Source organism: Rhinopithecus bieti, unplaced genomic scaffold, assembly GCF_001698545.2.
Source record: "Rhinopithecus bieti isolate Rb0 unplaced genomic scaffold, ASM169854v2 scaffold_9690, whole genome shotgun sequence".
Classification (NCBI taxonomy): domain Eukaryota; kingdom Metazoa; phylum Chordata; class Mammalia; order Primates; family Cercopithecidae; genus Rhinopithecus; species Rhinopithecus bieti.
In genome coordinates this window covers 2072339-2090366 of record NW_016806622.1, presented here as the reverse complement: position 1 = coordinate 2090366, position 18028 = coordinate 2072339, and the positions used below count along the sequence as shown (strand labels likewise).

Here is an 18028-nt window from a genome sequence, read left to right as displayed (position 1 = left end):
AATAAATAATAAAAAATAAAAATAAAATAAAATAAAGTTCACCATCTTATATGGGCATGGTTCATGGCACCCCAAAGCAATTACAATAGTAACATCAAAGATCACTGATCACAGATCACTATAACACATATAATGATAATGGAAAAGTTTGAAATATTGTGAGAATTACTAAAATGTGACACTGAGACACAAAGTGAGCACATGCTATTAGGAAAGTGGCACCAGTCAGACCTGCTTGCAGCAGGGTTGCCAGAAACCTTCAACCTGTAAAAAAAAAAAACACCACAGTATCTACAAACCCAATAAAATGGAGTGCAATAAAATGAGCTATGTTTATATTCTCCTTTTGATTTTTTTCCCAGTAAGTAAAAAATGTATAAACTATTCTTAGCTTGTAGGCTACACAAAAACAGGTATCAGGCCAGATGTGGCCTGAGGGACCTAATGGGTTTTGCAGGTCCATTTTCTAATTGGAAACCTGTAAACTGGGGCCCTATTGGCCAGATTCAGTCCACCTGTGTGTTTGTTTCACTTCTAACAATGTTTTTAGTTGAATGAGTTGCCAATATTTTTGTTTCTTGGTTTTAAAATGATACTACTTTTTTTTTTTCAAATTATAAAAGTAGTATATCCCTACTATGAGGTAATTTGGAGTGTTGAACATTTTGGCATGGATCCCTTCAGCCTTTTATTTATGCATGGTGTATTTTTTAATAGTTGAGATAGTAATTTGTAGACAAATTATGTATCTGCTTGTCTACTTAACATCCTAGCAGAAGCATTTTATATCATTTTAAATAAATACTTTTATTAACATAACCTTTTAAAACTTTATGAAAATCTTTTTTTTTTTTTGAGGCAGAGTCTCACTCTGTCGCCGGGGCTGGAGTGCAGTGGCCGGATCTCAGCTCACTGCAAGCTCCGCCTCCCGGGTTTACGCCCTTCTCCTGCCTCAGCCTCCCGAGTAGCTGGGCCTACAGGCGCCCGCCACTTCGCCTGGCTAGTTTTTGTATTTTAGTAGAGACGGGGTTTCCCGTGTTAGCCAGGATGGTCTCGATCTCCTGACCTCGTGATCCGCCCGTCTCGGCCTCCCAAAGTGCTGGGATTACAGGCTTGAGCCACCGCGCCCGGCCGAAGAAGTTTTTTTAGCATGTCTTTTAGCAGATCTGCTGGTGATGAATACTCTTAGCTCTTGTTTACTTGAAAATGTCAATTTCATCTTTATTTTTAAAAGGTATATTTGCTGAATATTCTGGATCAATCTTTTTTTTTCTTTTATCACTGTAAAAGTGCCTTTACAATGCCTTCTAGCTTGTACTGTGACTAATGATCATCAGAAACATCATGCTTATCATGCTTATCATTGTTCCCCCATATATAATATGTCCTTTCTTGTCCTTTGCTGTTTTGGGATTTTTTTTTTCCTCTAGCATTAGTTTTTAACAATTTGGCTGTAATATGCCTAACCATGGTTTTATTTGTTTTTATCCAGCATAGAGATCTTTGAGATTCTTGGATCTGTGGGTTGACTTTTAAAAAAATCAAAATTGGAAAAATTCTCAACTGGTATTTTTTTAAATATCTTTTCTGTCTTTTTTCTCTTTCTGGGATTCCATGTTACAAATATGTAAGACTGCTTAATATTGTCCTGTAGGTCACTGAAGCTGTGTTCACTTCTTTCTGCCTCTTTTTCCTCTGTGATTCAGTTTGGAGAGTTTTTATTGACCTTTCTTCTAGTCTATTGGCATTTTCTTTTATAATGTTAAATATGCTAAGTCCATCTAATGAAATTTCGTTTCAGTTCTAAAATTTCTGTTCTTTTTTTTAAAGAAAGGTGTGCGTTTCTTTGCCGATATCGCCTATCTGTTTGCTCATTATCTTCATCTTTTCCTTTACATTATTGACCATATGCCATTTTAATGTCATTGGTTGCTAATTTCATCATTCGTGTCATTTTTTTTCTCAGTCTTATTTTCCTATTTCTTTGCAGGCTTCATTATGTTTTATTGTACATTGTGGATATTCCATTGAGGAGAGTTTGGGATTTTTGTCTTCCTTTAAAACGTGTTGAGTTTTGTTGTAACAAGCAGTGAATTTACTGGTGAATCACCTGGTTTTACTAAGATAGGTTTAGAGTAGCCCTTATTTTAGGATGTTTCTAACGCCCTTCGTGTGGTCTTTCTGAAATCACAACTGAATGCTCATAGTGTTCAGTGATGTCTTTCCACCCTAGATTATTACAACTTCAGTGTCTCTCAGCACTATATGATGTCTGGAATTTCCATTTAGCTCTTAGATGGCCAGAAACTGTTTTTTATTAGGTTTGCAGGGTCTCGTCCTACAGTATCACAGCTTAGTATTTGGCCAGTGACCAGAGCTGACCCCTATGTAGATTTCTGAGGCTCTTGCTTTTTGTTTAAAGCCTTTCTTTGTGATATTCTGCCCATTGCTGTTATCTCTTTGGGCTCTCCCTGAGTCATGATTTGGAAAGCGTCCTCAGTCAAAAAGTGAGGGCGAATTTAGAATTTATCTAAAGCACCTTATAATGTACTAGCCCTATGATGTCCAGTGTCTTCAATTACATCTTTAGGTATTTTGTATGGCTTCACAATTGAGTATAGCAAGGTGGGAGGTTCAGATAACTGTTAATCTGTGACAACTAAAACCAGAATTTGACATTCTGACAAACTTGAAATTACAGTGCTTCTTAAAATTAATGCAGTATTTTTAAAACAAAACAAAACAAAACAGTGTCTTCCAATTTGGCAATACAAAAAAGCAAAACTCCCATCTCTACTTTTTAGGCACTTCTGTCCATTTGAGAAGATTATAAATGTATAGATAAAGTTAGATTGCAGTAAAACTGTGCTGTCTAGTGTTAAATCACCAGTATATATAAGTGTTATAGATATTATGTGACTACAGAGCTATAGGTTACAGGAAAAATATAGGATTTCTTGGCGGAGATTGGATTTAACTAGAGCCTTAAAGAGTGGGTGCTATTGAGGTAGAAAAGATGGCATTTCAGGATGCAGGGCATACTGTGAACAAATGTACAAGAAGGAAATGAGCAAGACATTTTGAATGATTAATCTGTCTATCATAGGGAGTTTTGGTTGGGACATAATAGTAGTTGATGCTTATAATATGATTTAATATAATAATGTATGTGCTGAGTGTTTGAAGTCTTTGAACTTTATCTTATAAGTAATATATAATGTGAAAGATACTTAAAGAGGAAGAAACCCTGCAGTGAGGGAGAACAGTGCAGAGCCTATTACTGTCATTCAGGAGTGAGGCAATAAAGGTCTCTCCTAGGATGTTGGAAAGAAGGGAACAGATCCAAGAAGCAACATGAAGAAAATAATCAGCAGAAATTGGTTATTGACTAGACATGTGTGAGAATGATATATTGGCAGAAATTGGAAAGTCAAGAATGGGGCTCACTGCAGCAGGAATGATGAAATTGGTTTTAGATAGACAGGTGAAGGGATTTAAAACATTAACTTGTTTTATAAAGGTATCACTGCTTAAAGCTAATGGTGATTTATTAATATTTGCACTCTGAAAGTTTTAACAGTTTTAATTTTCTGTATACACCACAGTGTTTTGTATACTATACTTGCGTCTTTTGTTCAGTTGGGAAATGAGTAAACCAATAGAGTAAAAAAATGAGTACAAAGTGGGCTCTGACTAGAACTCTAACAAAGTGTGATTACTGAATTACCAAGGTAATTAACCCATACCCCACATACACTCCATTTCCTATGACACATACTATATTGCATTGTTTTTGCCTGTTTGCCTTCCTACTTCCTAAACTGTTGCATTAGTTTGCTTTTGTGGCATAAAAAAATCACCACAAAGAAAATGAAAAGACAAATACTGATTATTTCTTCCAATTCTGTGGGCTGCCTAGGTCATCTGGCCTGGCCTGCTTTGGCTAATCTCTGAGGTCTTTTGGCTAGTCGACTGGTGCTGTTTGTAGCTACTCAGCTGGTGTCCTACTACTGTTTGTCTGAAGTTGTTTTGGCTACTCCAACTGGTGCTACCGAGCCTCAGCTAGGACTACCTCTCTCTGCTCCACATGGTCTTTGATTTTCCAGGGGCTGGGGCAGGCTTGTTCTCATGGTAACAATGTTCCAAGAAAGAGAATGATCATTGCAAGGCCTCTTAAAAGCTGGGTTTAGAACTTGCGCTTCTACCTGTTCCTATTGGTCAGAGTATGTCCATAGGTCTGCTAAGACTCAAAGCACAGAGAAATAAATGTTTCCTCTTGTTGAGTGGCATATAAAAAAATGTGTGGTCATTGTTTTCAATCTACCACAACTGTAAGTTGTGTGAGTACAGGAACTACATCACTCTTGCGCACTTTGGTGTTGACATAGTAGTCATAAATATTTTTAGGTGAATGACTAAATTAATGAAGGAAGAAAAACATTCATGTAGTATTTCAGTATACTGTAGTTTTAAATTATAATATACATTTGATATAATTAATATATAATATATAAAATACTTATATGTTATATATAAGGTATATATAAAATGTATAGTTTTAATATGTAAGTATATGTATATAATTATGTATAATATTGTAATTGTATATATACTTTTATCATACCGTCAGTGAATATGGACATTGTTCAGGGAGAATCTCTTTATTCTCCTGTCTTTTGAGATTGACCAAAGAAAATATTTGTTTAAAAAAAGAACTATCACTTGAGTTAACATTGTTTGGTATTTTTATTCTCATAGGTGATTGCCTTGTGAAGAACTCATTTTGTGTATCGTCAGAATCCTATTCTGCTTTTCAGGCTGTGCTATGGGTAGACTAGCTCTAACCAGAACACTTGGGAGACCTGAAGCAAAGATGCGATATTAAAATAAATAATGTTTTATGCCAAAGAGGAAAACCACTTCTGCCTCCTAAACAACTGAAAGAGCCAGAGACTATGGGGTCAGATTAGCCAGCGTTACTGTATGAACCTGAGCAAATGGCTTACTCTCCTTCAGCTTCGGTGTCTTATCTGGGACATTGATTCTCAGGATTGGTGTGAGAATTAAGAGAAATATGTGAAGTTCTAGCTACAGTTCTTTACCCATGAGGTAGTCAGTAAAGTTTACTTCTTTCTCCATGTGAACCAAAGCACTGTCAGGATGTGATGATGTTCGTTAGGGTTTCTCATGCTCAGCATTATTGATATTTAGGGTTGCGTAATGGTTTATTGTGAGGGGGTGTCCTGTGCAGTATAGGGTTTGTAGCAGCATCTCTAGCCTTTATACACTAGATGCCAGTAGGACCACCCATCTAGCTGTGACAGGCAAAAATGTCTTCAAATGTTGCCAAATGACCCCTGGGGGCAAAATGCAAACAGTTTATCTAGCAGTGACACATAGCTAGCCACCTTAGAGACCCATAAATGTAAAATGGGAAACAAAATACTTGAGTCTTCTCAGAATGTCTAAAGCTTTTGCTGTCTATCTTCCTCCTTCTATAATTTACCACAAACATATTGCTTCTTATGCCATCTAATAAAATGGCTAACATTTGCTGTGTATTATTCTCCGTGTTAATAAGCTATGTATGAACTCACTAGCTGAATGTTGTATATGTGTCTGCCGTCCCTATTGGATTGACATTCCATTGTAAACAGGGACCTTATCTTTACCAGCTCCAAGCACAATGTATTTGTGTTTATCAGGTAGCTATTCTACATGTTAATTGATCACATTGCACTCAAATGAAACATGGATGTGGAAATGGAAGGAGGAGCTTTAAAACACGGAAAATTAGTTTATATAAATCTAAATGTTGTAGTGCACAAATATTGATTCCTTTTTAAAAACTTTCAGAAATCAGCTCTTCTGAAAAAAAAGTAACTAAGCCACCATCAACTTTTATTTCATCACCACTAAGCCAATATCAGAAAGTTGTCAATCAGCAGCTCTTTTAAAGTTGAAATTTTCTATTGTATTTCTTATGAATATTTCAGTAGTGCTTAGAAGTTTTGGCTCATTTATCATGTTTTATTCACTGTATGTCATTAATTGTTAAAGATGTCAGAGTTAAACCTTAAATTCAGGAGAGGTTTAAATTTCTCCTTTTTCCTATTTAAATATATATTTCTAATTACATAATTCAGTTAGAAAATTACAATATAGAAACATATAACTTACTGAGTAAAAGTTTCCAGTTACTGTATACAGATTATACTGTATACTGTATTATTATTTTTAACAGTTGCATAATATTTAACTTATAAATGTGGATAATTATAATTAAACAATCTGTTATCAAAGGACATATAGATTATTTCCAGTTACTTGCTGCAGTGAATATCCTGGTACTTATTTTTTTACACACTTGCTCAGATAATTTTTAAGTACAAATTCCTGAGGTAGAATTGCAGAATCAAAAGATACTCTCATTTGAGTGTTTCACATTTTATGCAAAGTATTTTGTTTTCTCCAGAAAATTCCTCTATGGAAAAGCCTTCCTCACATTCTTTATCAGTTTATTAGCCAGCAGAGAAATGATGAAAAGCCACCCCTTTTCTTGTAGTTTCATCCTCATTGCTATCCAACATGAGGGATTAAAATCACACCTAAGTGGTGTCTGTTGTGGCTGAATATAATATTGAAAGTAGAGACACTTCTCTCTGATTCCCAACTGTACTCTCTGGATGGCACCTAAAATTTTATTTTTTCAAACTGCAAATCATTTAAATGAGTTTGAAACGGTTTTATTTTTTTAAATGACATCCTGTGGAATAGAAAGAATATATTTTCTTACAGTGGGTCATAGTCAAAAGTGTGAATATCTCTGATCCTAGAAAGTTTCCCCAGTTACAAGGACAGGCGTGCTCCCAACTCCATCCTTAATGGCTCAATTCTGTGGCTTTCAAGTTAATCCACTCAGTCCTACAGCCTTCACCAAGAAGCTCGTGCTACACTTTGGTGTTAGAGGGGGCATTGTCACAGAGGTTCAGAAAATAACCCATTAGACATTTTATAGAACTCATCACATGTTCAGAACTAAGCTAGTTGTAACATTATGTTTTCATGTGAAAATACAAGCAATTCACTGGCTATTTTATTTGTTGCTGGCTAGCTACACTTTCTATTTCTTTTCCGTGGTGTGAAAATCTTCCTAAAAACCTCACTATTGGGAAAAGAGATGCAGAGATTAGTCCCATCTTCTCCCCCGGAAACTTACTATCGCCCTTTTGGCTTCAAGGTCCTTCCTCAAAAGCAAAGAACTGAGCAAGGGAAAGTGAGGGGAAGGGCTGGGGGAACAGGGAGGTAGAAGGGGTTTTCCCTGGTCTTTTCTAATTCTTTAGTTCCAGAGGCTTAGTTGGTATTTCAACATTTTAGAAATAAAACCTGCTTTTACAATTAATGCAAATATTACTTAGTGATTCATCCTTTCCAAATGATTCTTGGTTTCTTTTGACATTTCATTTTTAAATTGTGAATTAACATTGACATCACCGTAGCGTTACTATTACTTCAGCTCTTCACAGTGAACTTAACTGTCTTGCAAAGGCTCTTTTAAAAGTTCAGATTTTAACTATCACCCAAGTGAGCCTTGGGCTGCTGTTAGGCTTTTAAAACTGTGATCCTTTGGCAAGAATTGGTGTATAAATCATGGGGAGGATATTGAAGGGGAAGATCATGTTTAATTTGGCAGTTTGTCTAGTGCCTGCAATTGACAGATTTTCATTAAGGTTTTAGCTATAGTGGTGATCATGCATCAGTTCTAATAAAGTAGGTTTAGTTTGAGTTTTAAAAATTAGAGTGAGGACTGCTTTGTGTTAACTGTATACATTCAGAAGTCTGGAAAACCCATCCACAGGTTTAAATGTATATAATCAGTATAATTAACAAGTCAACAGCCTCATCTCTGTTTTTGAGGACCATAGGCTAATACTGTTTATAAAGATTCAGGAGACCAGTCTAGACTGACAGAAAGCTTAAAGGCAAAGATGGTTTTAATGTTTTTCTTGGAAGTTTGAGCTCCTGTGGTATTCTAAGGATCGGGATTTTGACGTTGATTGTTCTAGCTGATATTCAGTACTGTATTTAAGTGTAATTTTTTTACTAGTATTCTTCATATAACTGAAAACTATGCCAATGATTCTTTGATATAAATATATACTTATAAATATATGTAAAAATCCAAGTTTACCAAAAAATATTAAGACTTAGGGGATATGTTATTTGAATGGGCATTTGTTTGCTAATTAACATATTCTAAGCTCCACAAGGTTATATTCTTTTCAAAAGTCCATTCCATCAAAATCTGTCATTTTTACAGATGAAGAAACAAAGGCCACAGTGAGTTTAGTTAATATCCAAGATCACACAGCCAACATGATAGAACTCTTGAATTTCAAGTGACTTACCCCCTTTACTGTATCAGGTCAATTTTCCCTTTTTTAACTGCTTGTCTTAATTGGGATTTGTTTAATTGTGGCTATCAGTATATCTTCAATCATTACTTTCTTGTTTTAGTCAAATGTTTCCCTGCAAATCTGCACGAACTTCTGAAGGACTCAGAGCTGCCCTTTTCCCTTTTGTTAAACTTGTACACTGCTCTGTATCCCCCTAGAATGCTCATCAGCTTTCTCACTCTTCCTTACTCACATAGTGCTCCAGCAGGAGAGGATTTCTTTGAAAATCAGATTCTTTTTTGGAGGACTTTGTGCTTATTGGAGGGTTATGTGATATATTCATTAGGGTGAGGGCTAAACTATTTGAACAAAGAGACCTGACAGTGCATTTGGATTAAAGAACAAAGTTTATTTCTTTCTCTCATCACCACCAGCATGAGCAGCCTGGATGGTCAGAGCAGATCTGTCTCATGGCATTGTTCAGGGATCCTCATTCCTTCCCTCTCATTTATCTGCCATCTCCTAGGCTGTTAATCATCATCTTTTTGGTAGAAGCCAGGTCTTCTCCATGTCTGAGTTTATATGGAGGAAGCATGTCAAGGGCCATAAGCCCAGACCTAGAAGTCGTACACAAGAGTTCTAACATTGCACTGGTGAGCATTTGATCAGATGGCCGGCCATCTCTAACTCCATCGAAGTGTCGGGTATGCATTAGGTAAGCAGTCACATTTCCAGCTACAATACTAATACTATGGGAAAGGAGACAGCACATTTGGGTGGATAGCTGACATTCTCATCTTCAGTCCTAAGTACCCATGACTGCTTCATAGACTTTATGAAAAAAAAAAAGAAAATTACCCCAGGAATTAATGTTTACCCTCAGCCTTGTTTTCTTTAATTTTCTCATTTTCATGTCACATATCTAAAATTTGATCTAAATAAATTTAAATAAAATTAACTTGTATTTGAATAATAATAATGACATTTCTCAAGAAAGTAAATCTCAAATGATATGTGATTTTAGATACTATTTTTATCTGACCACGTGGTTCCTCCCTTTTATCAGGGAGGGCCTCCGGGTAATAGAAGATTGCTAGGGCCTGCAGTATATTAATGTTTAGCTGGAGTTGATTAAATCTGAGACCTATAGCCTTGATAATAAGGGCTTTTATTTTTGTATTTTTTATTGCACTTTTAATATTACAGAGTTTCTGTACCAGCTGGACAATGGCAGAAACATAGCTTGCTTCTGTGGAACACGCTAGAGCAGCAGTCCCCAACCTTTTTGGCGTCAGGGACCAATTTCGGGACTGGGAATGATTTTGTGATGATTCAAGCACATTACATATATTGTGCACTTTATTTCTATTATTCTTACGTTGTAATATATAATTAAGTAAGTAAGTAAGTATGCAGCTCACCATAATGCAGAATCAGTAGGAGTCCTGAGCTTGTTTTCCCACAACTAAACAATCCCATCTGGGAGTGATGGGAGACTGTGACCCATCAGGAGACAGTGACAGTGATCATCAGGCATTAGATTCTCTTAAGGAGCACACAACTTAGATCCTTTGCATGCACAGTTCACAATAGGGTTTGTGCTCCTATGAGAATCTAATGCTGCTGCTGATCTGACAGGAGGTGGAGCTCAGGCAGTAATGCAAGCGATGGGGAGCAGCTGTGTACATACAGATGCAGCTTGGCTGGCTTGCCTACTGCTCACCTCCTGTTGTGCTGCCTTATCCATGGCCCAGGGTCTGGGGACCCCGTGCACTAGAGGACAGAGCCTGGTACACTATAGGAGTCCTCCCCTTGTGCTATGCAGAGTACTGATCAGTCCCTTTTGAGCTTCTCAACCTTGTAGAAAACTTTGAGACAGTTCTGGGACCATCACAAAGTTTATGAAGGGTTGGAAAACAATATACTTAAGGAACTAAGATTGTGAATCCTTGAAGTTCAGAGGGTGATAAAAAGAAATGGCTTCTAAGAATCACAGTATGTATGATTTTTTTATACAAAGCATAAAGATCATTTGTACCAAACTCAGGGTACTGTGGTGAGCTTAACACGAGGGTATTGAATCATACGTAAGTGGTAATTCCTTGATTATGCAATCTCCTTGCTGTTAGATTTAGATACCAAAGAGGAACTACATCATGTCCTCCTCCTACAGTCTTCAAAAAAGGATTATATTTGGTCTTATTGGTATAATACAATTTATTCCTACATGAATTCCATGGTGATAGAATTTTTAAAGTTTATTATGTTGTTACAGTTTTGTTTTGTTTTGTTTTAATATACAGCTTCAGAATGGCAGAGGATGATCCATATTTGGGAAGGCCTGAACAAGTAAGTGTCATAATCTCACTGGCAATTCTATTTAAATATATTCATATTTCAAAATATACAAAGACAACAGTAAGTTAGCACTAGAAAAATTCTAAAATTAGTATTTTTTTTTAATTTCAGTTTCTCCATCCTTTCATGTGAAGTTGGAGAGGATATGTCATGTAAAATGAGTAACACACCCTGCTTTCATACACATTGTTGCATAAAAATTATATACACTACAGGATAGCTATTGTATTAGCTTTCTAGAGCTACCATAACAGATCACCACAAACCTGATGGCTCAAAACAACAGAATACATTATCTCACAGTTCTGGGGGCTAGAAGTGTGAAATGAAGGTGTTGGCAGGGTTGATTCCTTCTGGAGGCTCTCAGGAAGAATCTGTTCCATGCCTCTCCCCTAGCTTCTGGTTGGTTGCTGGGAATCCTTGGCTTGTAGCTGTGTCGCTCCAATCTCTTCCTCCATCATCACATGCACTTCTTCCCTGTGTGTCTCTACTGTGTCTCTAAGCCTAAATCTCCTTCTCTTTTTTTCTTATAAAGGCATCATTGGATTTAGGGTGCACCCTTATCCAATATGACTTCATTTTAATTTGCTTATATCTTTGAAGACCCTATTTCCAAATAAAGTCACATTCACAGGTATCGGGGATTAGGACTTAAAGGTGTCTTTTTGGGAGGGAACACAGTTTAACCCACTACAGCCCCTTGGCATATTTAATGTGTACACATGGATGTAGAGAGTGCAATGACAGACCATGGAGATTCAGAAAGGTGAGGCGTGGGAGGGCAGTGGGATGGGGGCAGATGATAAGAAGTTACTTAATGAGTACAATGTATGTTATTTGAGTGATGGATACCCTAAAAACCCTGTTTTGACCACTATACAATCTATGCGTGTAACAAAATTACACTTTTACCCCATCAATTTATACCAAAAAAAAATTTTATTTAAAACTGATCTAGTAAGGAGACAGATTGTTGTAGTGAGAAGATCTTTGGACTCAGAATTTGAAGATCTTTATATAAGTACTGACTACTACAGATCAGCTCCTCAGACTTGAAGAATCACTTAGTCCCCATAATCCTCACTTTTCTCACTTGCAATATAGAAATGCTAGCACCACAGTAACAGGGATGAGTCAAAAATATTTGATGAATGTGCTTTGGAAGCATAAAACTGTTCCTATCATTATATTAGTGGTTATGAAAGGATAGCAGTGTCCTTTTCTCTTTTTCTCCTGTATTTTATTTTGAAAAATGTTGGAAAAAATAAATAGAAATGTTGGAATAGTCTAACAAATCTACATTGGTTCTTTTTTTATGGTATCTTAAATAATCTTTTTTTTTTTTAATTATACTTTAAGTTCTAGGGTACATGTGCACAACGTGCAGGTTTGTTACATATGTATACTTGTGCCATGTTGGTGTGCTGCACCCATCAACTCGTCATTGGTTCTTAAAACCAACATTTTTGCTTTTCTCTTTTCTCTCTTTCTTGTGTATATGTATGTGTATATATATATATATATGTATATGTTTATACATAATCATTTGAAAGCAATTTTCAGACTCTGGAGCAATTATAATGGCAATATTAAATTTTTCATGTTAATGATTCCAAGAAGTATTTCAAACATGGAGATTTGTTCATTCATCAGCTATTTATTGAGGCATTACTTTGTGCCAGAACATTGGCTTAGGGGGAAAAGAATAAGTGATACATACACTCTAATTTCAGGAAGCTACTACTGTAATAGGAAGAACACAGACATTGTTTTCATATGGTGATATATGCTCTAGTAGTATTCTGCACAGTGGGGGATAGAAATGTTCAGCAGCATCACTAGGTGCTACCTTGGAGGAAGAGCAGAGTTACGGAGGACTTTCCAAAGGAGGTCTTCGTAAGCTGAGATTTGAAAGATGTAGTTTGCTAGACTAGACAAGGAGAAGGAACACTAGGTGCCAAGATAGCCTGGTCACATTTAAATTTTAGTGGCAATCATTTAAAATAGTGGATTTCCGAAATTGCACATGCAAAGAATCAGCCAGAAAAATAAAACCAGAAGTGGAATACGTTTTAAAGGCTCTGGTATTATTTCTATAAATAAAATAGACATATATAGCATTTATTACTTTGGGTAATATTCTGATTGATTTAGAAATAATGACCATGCATTGCTTTTTGCATTAAGATGCTCCTTTCTAATTTTATTTTTTAAATGATGATTTAGGATAAATCTAGGAACATTTTCTTTTATTGAAACAAAGACATTTGGCTAATTGTATTATCAAAACCCTTTGTTTTACCTTTCGCTTTTAATATGCTCTCTCTAACAATTAAGGGCGAACTAACCAGCATGAGGATTGTTTCTGCTTGATTTTAAACCATCCTTTCCTGTCTGTACACAGGAAATCTTATCAACAAGAGATGATTCTTTATGCCACAGAAGAGTAAAACCTGCCGAAAACATTCATTTTGAAAGTTTTTCTTATGTGGGCATCTTTGCGATCATCAGTAAAAGGGGTGGGGCATGTTCTGACATTTCCATTTTTGAGGCAAGAGGTCTTGAAGATTTTTTCTTTCTTGGCTTGAGCTTGATGGTTTATATTTCCTAAAGTTTGCATGTCCTTAGTGTTTTAGTGGAGTCTGGAATTTGCTCTCCACCCTGAACAATAAACAATGCCAGCTGCAGCACAACACAACTACTCTCTTAGTCTGAAGTGGAGAGTATATCTCTCTCCTAAGGTGAGCCCTTTTACCCACTCACCAGTCATTTAGCCACCACAGGAAAGAGTTTTCCTGCTAGGTTTTCAGTTTGCTCTGAGACTGTTAAAATCCTATATGAAATGAGGCCCATTTTGCAGAACATGCTTTTCATTCCTGTATTTCCTTTTCAGTAAACAATGAATAGCATCAGTGAGTTTTTACTCTTACAAGCATTGAAGTGAAGCGCATTCTTTTTTCCTCAATTGAAAATTTGCATCCCTCAAATGGATCTGAAGTGCTCTTTATTTAAATGACATTTGTCTTAACTCTTAATTTAACTAGGCGTACTAAGATCTTCGGTACTGCAGAACTTCCAATTATTTACTACTAAGGACAGGAGACAAGCTGTAATACTGGCTACTAAAAGAAATGAAAAGTGAGTTCAGCACACTTACTAACTAGTCTCATAAAAAGTAAAATATGGCTGGTTTCCATGCTGTCCACAGACATTTCAACCATATAACTTCTTTAGGCTAAAAGAAATAGCAAGCTTAGAAATATGGTTTTAAAATCTGAAATGAACCCGCGGTTACAAATTTTTTTGATAAGTAATGAATAGTAATTTATTAAGATAGAATTTACTGTCTTCAAAATATACTGCATACTCACTCTCTGTTGCTGCCCTAACAAATTACCACATACTTGTGGCTTAAAACAACACAAATTTATACTTCTGAGTCAGGAGCTCAGAAGTCTAGAATCAAGGTGCTGGCAGGGCTGCTTTCCTTCTTGAGGCTCTCATCTCTTTGCCTTTTGAGCTTCTAGTGGCTGCCTACTTTCCTTATCCACCCTCTCATCATATCAGCCTTGTGCTTCCATTGTCACACCTCCTAATATTCAGTTTGATTTCCTGAATCCCTCTCATCAGGCCCACCTGGGCAATTCAAGACACTCTCTTCATCTTAATATCATTACGTTAATGACATATGTAAAATTCCTTTTGTCATATAAGGTAGCACTCGCAGATTCTGAGGATTAGGATGCAGAGATGTTTAGGGGGTCATTATTCAGCTTACCACACCCACTAAATTCCAGTATTTTGTGTTTTGCTAGGAAAGTGAAGGTAAAAGAAATGAGTGAGCTCAGTGCTTGGTTTTCTACTCCTTGTACTGTCAGTTATATTTTCAGTTATTCTGTAAATAGTCCCAGAGGTGCTCTCTGTCATTCTTTCAGGCCTTGACATTGGATAGCTAGATGAGGGGTATATTTACCACCATAGATGAAATACTGATTTCTAGGATTATATTCAGTTGTTTAGACTTCTAAGAGAGTACAAGCTTCAAATCATTCATTCAGCAACTATTTAAGTATCTGTTCTGTGATAAACATGTGCTTGGCCCTGAAGATATACCAGTAAGCAAGCTAGACCAGGTCCCCGCCTCTGGGGACTTTATAGCCGAGTTATGCTTCTCAAATCCCTTTGTTACTTAAACGTTGTCCACCCTATATAAAGTTTTGTACACATGAGAACTTACCTAGGTCTCATGAAGATCTTTTGAAATCCTGATTTAAAATATTTTCAGATTTTTGTTTTTGGCTTTAGTTTCATTCCTATTATAAAGTTTTAGGTGTCCCAACTTCAAATTTTCATATAATGTAGGAAAATAATGATTGAAACATTTAAATGTTCTTCTTTACAGATGTTTCATTTGGATCCTTCTTTGACTCATACAATATTTAATCCAGAAGTATTTCAACCACAGATGGCACTGCCAACAGGTAAGAAAACGCATCCCTGTTACTCTGTTGTTCTGCTTTCAGTCTTAGTAAAATGTGGGATTTGTTAATAGTGTCTCCTAGAAATTCAGTTGTATACCTAGAAAGGAAATGGTAATTTGTTTTAAAAACCAATCTTTTAATATACTTTCTTGAAATATATTTGCGCAAAAATATTTCATCTCAATTACCCCTTGTATGGTTTACTGCATTTCATATCTGCTAGAACTACTCAGAAGGAATTTCTTTACTCAATATAAGGATTTTCTTTATTATCTCTGTATTCCTTTTAAGTCCTTTCTCCCAGATTCACACGAGGCAGTCTCCACTCTTCATTTCTGTTTCAAACATTTAAGAGAGCCTGTTGTGTGCTACCAGTGTGCCAGTCACTGGAGAATCAAAGTGTACAGAAATTGTAAAAATCATCTCAGTAGAAAAATCATCTTTATAAAAGCTTATAACTTTGCACTCTGACAAGTTGGATAAAACTCATAATCCTTCCTTCTAACATGACTGTTTTAATTGTTCCCATCGGCAACTGTTTAATTTCATAAGAGTAATGAAAAACAACAACAACAACTCATTTTGCCTCTTTCTTTAAAAAAAGTGATTTATTTGTATGTAAGCTTGGTGTGATGGCTCTTTTTATGTTCTGTTTCTCTCCTCACTTCACCCGTCACCAGTGGGACTTAACAGATGTTCAAAAGCAGTGTGAGTGAATTATGGAGGTTATGTGTAAAAGAGAGTTTGGTAATCACTGAAGTGGGCATCAGCTCTTTTATTTACCAGGGACTTGCTTGTCTTCATTGGGATATTTTATCCAATTTGTATTATTCTCATTTAAAATTATCATGGTTACTACAGTATTTACTTTTCATTTGCTTTAGATCAGAAAACTTTTTCTGCGTTTATATCTTTAGTATTTCTAGGAGTTCATGGGAGGGAAAAAAGTAGATCTACTATTCAGAGGTTTTTCTCTCTTTACCCCTACAAAACATTATTTTTAGACTGCCATGTCTGCAATCTTGTGAAGTGCTTTCCAATTTGAGCTCTAGGTCAGCTTCCTGTGAACCAGTAAATGTGTTGGTAGTGTGTGTGTTTCTTGTGAACTTTTTAATTCTAGAGTTCAAAGTATTTTTCTTAGTATTAATATATTATTGAAAATATAAGATCTTGGTTCTGTCCACAGGAAATACACACATTTCCTCTTAATGTCTTGTGAATACCAAACAGTATCCTGAGGCAGATGTTTTCTTAATTTTTTTCTTCAGATTTATGGGCATGAAAATAAGATTATCAAAATAACCATCTCAGTAAATATTCTGTGGTCACAGCTTTGTGTTGTAGAAATTGTTTTGCCATAATATTAGAAAACTATTCAAATTACACCTAAAATCTAATTTGTTAGTTGTTATTACCCCATCATTTTATCTATATGTTTTCCCTCTTCATTGTAGTGTCATAGTACAATTTTTATAGTCCAAGATATATAGGGTGTTGTATTCAAATTTTTGAAGAGGTAGAGAGGTTGATTATCTAAACCAATATTAACTTGTAACTCTAAAATGGATTATTTTAGTCTACTAGATTTTTTGAAATCTAAAACCTTTAGTAGATCTAGTACTTGTTGAAGACTATGGGATGCGACATAAATCTTAGGTCTAAAGTTAAATTTCTCTGCACAGTGGAATGTCCCTTTCATGGCACAGAAATGTGGCCAAAAGAATGTTGGCCTTAAAACAACAAATATATGCATATCAAATCTAATTTTCTAGTTGATTTAACTTTTAATGTGTTTCCTGAAAGAGAAAAAATGGCTCTATTTTACATGAATTTTCACATAGTTAAAGGAAATTAAATCCTACAGGAAAATAATGGCAGATTTGCAGGTGTTTTAGCAGAGTTAAAAGTGGGAGACTTGAAGTTTAATGTAAACATGCTTCCAACTCCTCTGTATTTTTCATGACATCCAAATGTTGCTGTCTTAGAGGACTATCTTGATATGTTCTTTCACCATTGTAATAGGGAATATTTTTATAAGTGTTACATTGTCATACAGGCTGTATCTTAGTGTGAAAATATTTCTATTTCTAATCAATTTTATTTCCTTATCCAAAATTAAATTCTAGCCATTTGGGGGGAATTTTTAAATTATGCTTATATTTCTAAAAGTAATTTAAAACGTCCGGGGTGAATTTCATACAGACAAAAGATGGTAATTTAATACATTGACCAGTGACTGCCCCCTTTTTTTTCTTGTGTATGCTTCATTTCAGATGCAGTCATTTTTCAACTGGCTTCCTTGTAAATTTCTTGAATAATAACAGGAAGTAATTATACCCTTGTTTTTTCCAGTTCTCTAGCCTTATCCTGATTTATCATAATATTGAAAAGATAAAAATAAGTTCTCTGGACGGGTGAGGTGGCTCATGCCTATAATCCCAGCACTTTGGGAGGCCAAGGCAGGTGGATCATGAGGTCAGGAGTTCAAGACCAGCCTGGCCAAGATGGTGAAACCCTGTCTCTACTAAAAAAATACAAAAATTAGCTGGGCATGGTGGTGGGCGCCTGTAATTCCAGCTACTCGGGAGGCTGAGGCCGAGAATTGCTTGAACCCTGAGGCAGAGATTGCAGTGAGCCGAGATTGTGCCATGGCACTCCAGCCTGGGTGACAGAGTGAGAATCTTTCTCAAAAAATAAATAAATAAATAAATAAATAAATAAATAAAAATAAATTCTTCTAGGTTGTAGTTTATTTTTAATTTCAACCTAAAGATTTATCTCCTCTCACATTTA

At 35.8% G+C, this 18028-nt stretch overlaps 1 protein-coding gene across 5 annotated transcripts in view; it reads left to right on the top strand.

The window, feature by feature from the left end:
- Nucleotides 1-18028, top strand: part of NFKB1 (nuclear factor kappa B subunit 1) — a 124348-nt gene that overhangs the window by 13987 nt on the left and 92333 nt on the right. For 4 of the 5 annotated variants that reach the window (XM_017877089.1, XM_017877088.1, XM_017877086.1 and 1 more), the window contains exons 2-3: nt 10700-10745; nt 15157-15235. In XM_017877089.1, the coding sequence (XP_017732578.1) occupies nt 10707-10745; nt 15157-15235 (118 nt within the window). In that variant the 5' untranslated portion in view covers nt 10700-10706. Of the gene's footprint in view, nt 1-10699; nt 10746-13798; nt 13893-15156; nt 15236-18028 lie in introns of those variants that run through there. The other variant, XM_017877090.1, reaches the window with a different exon arrangement.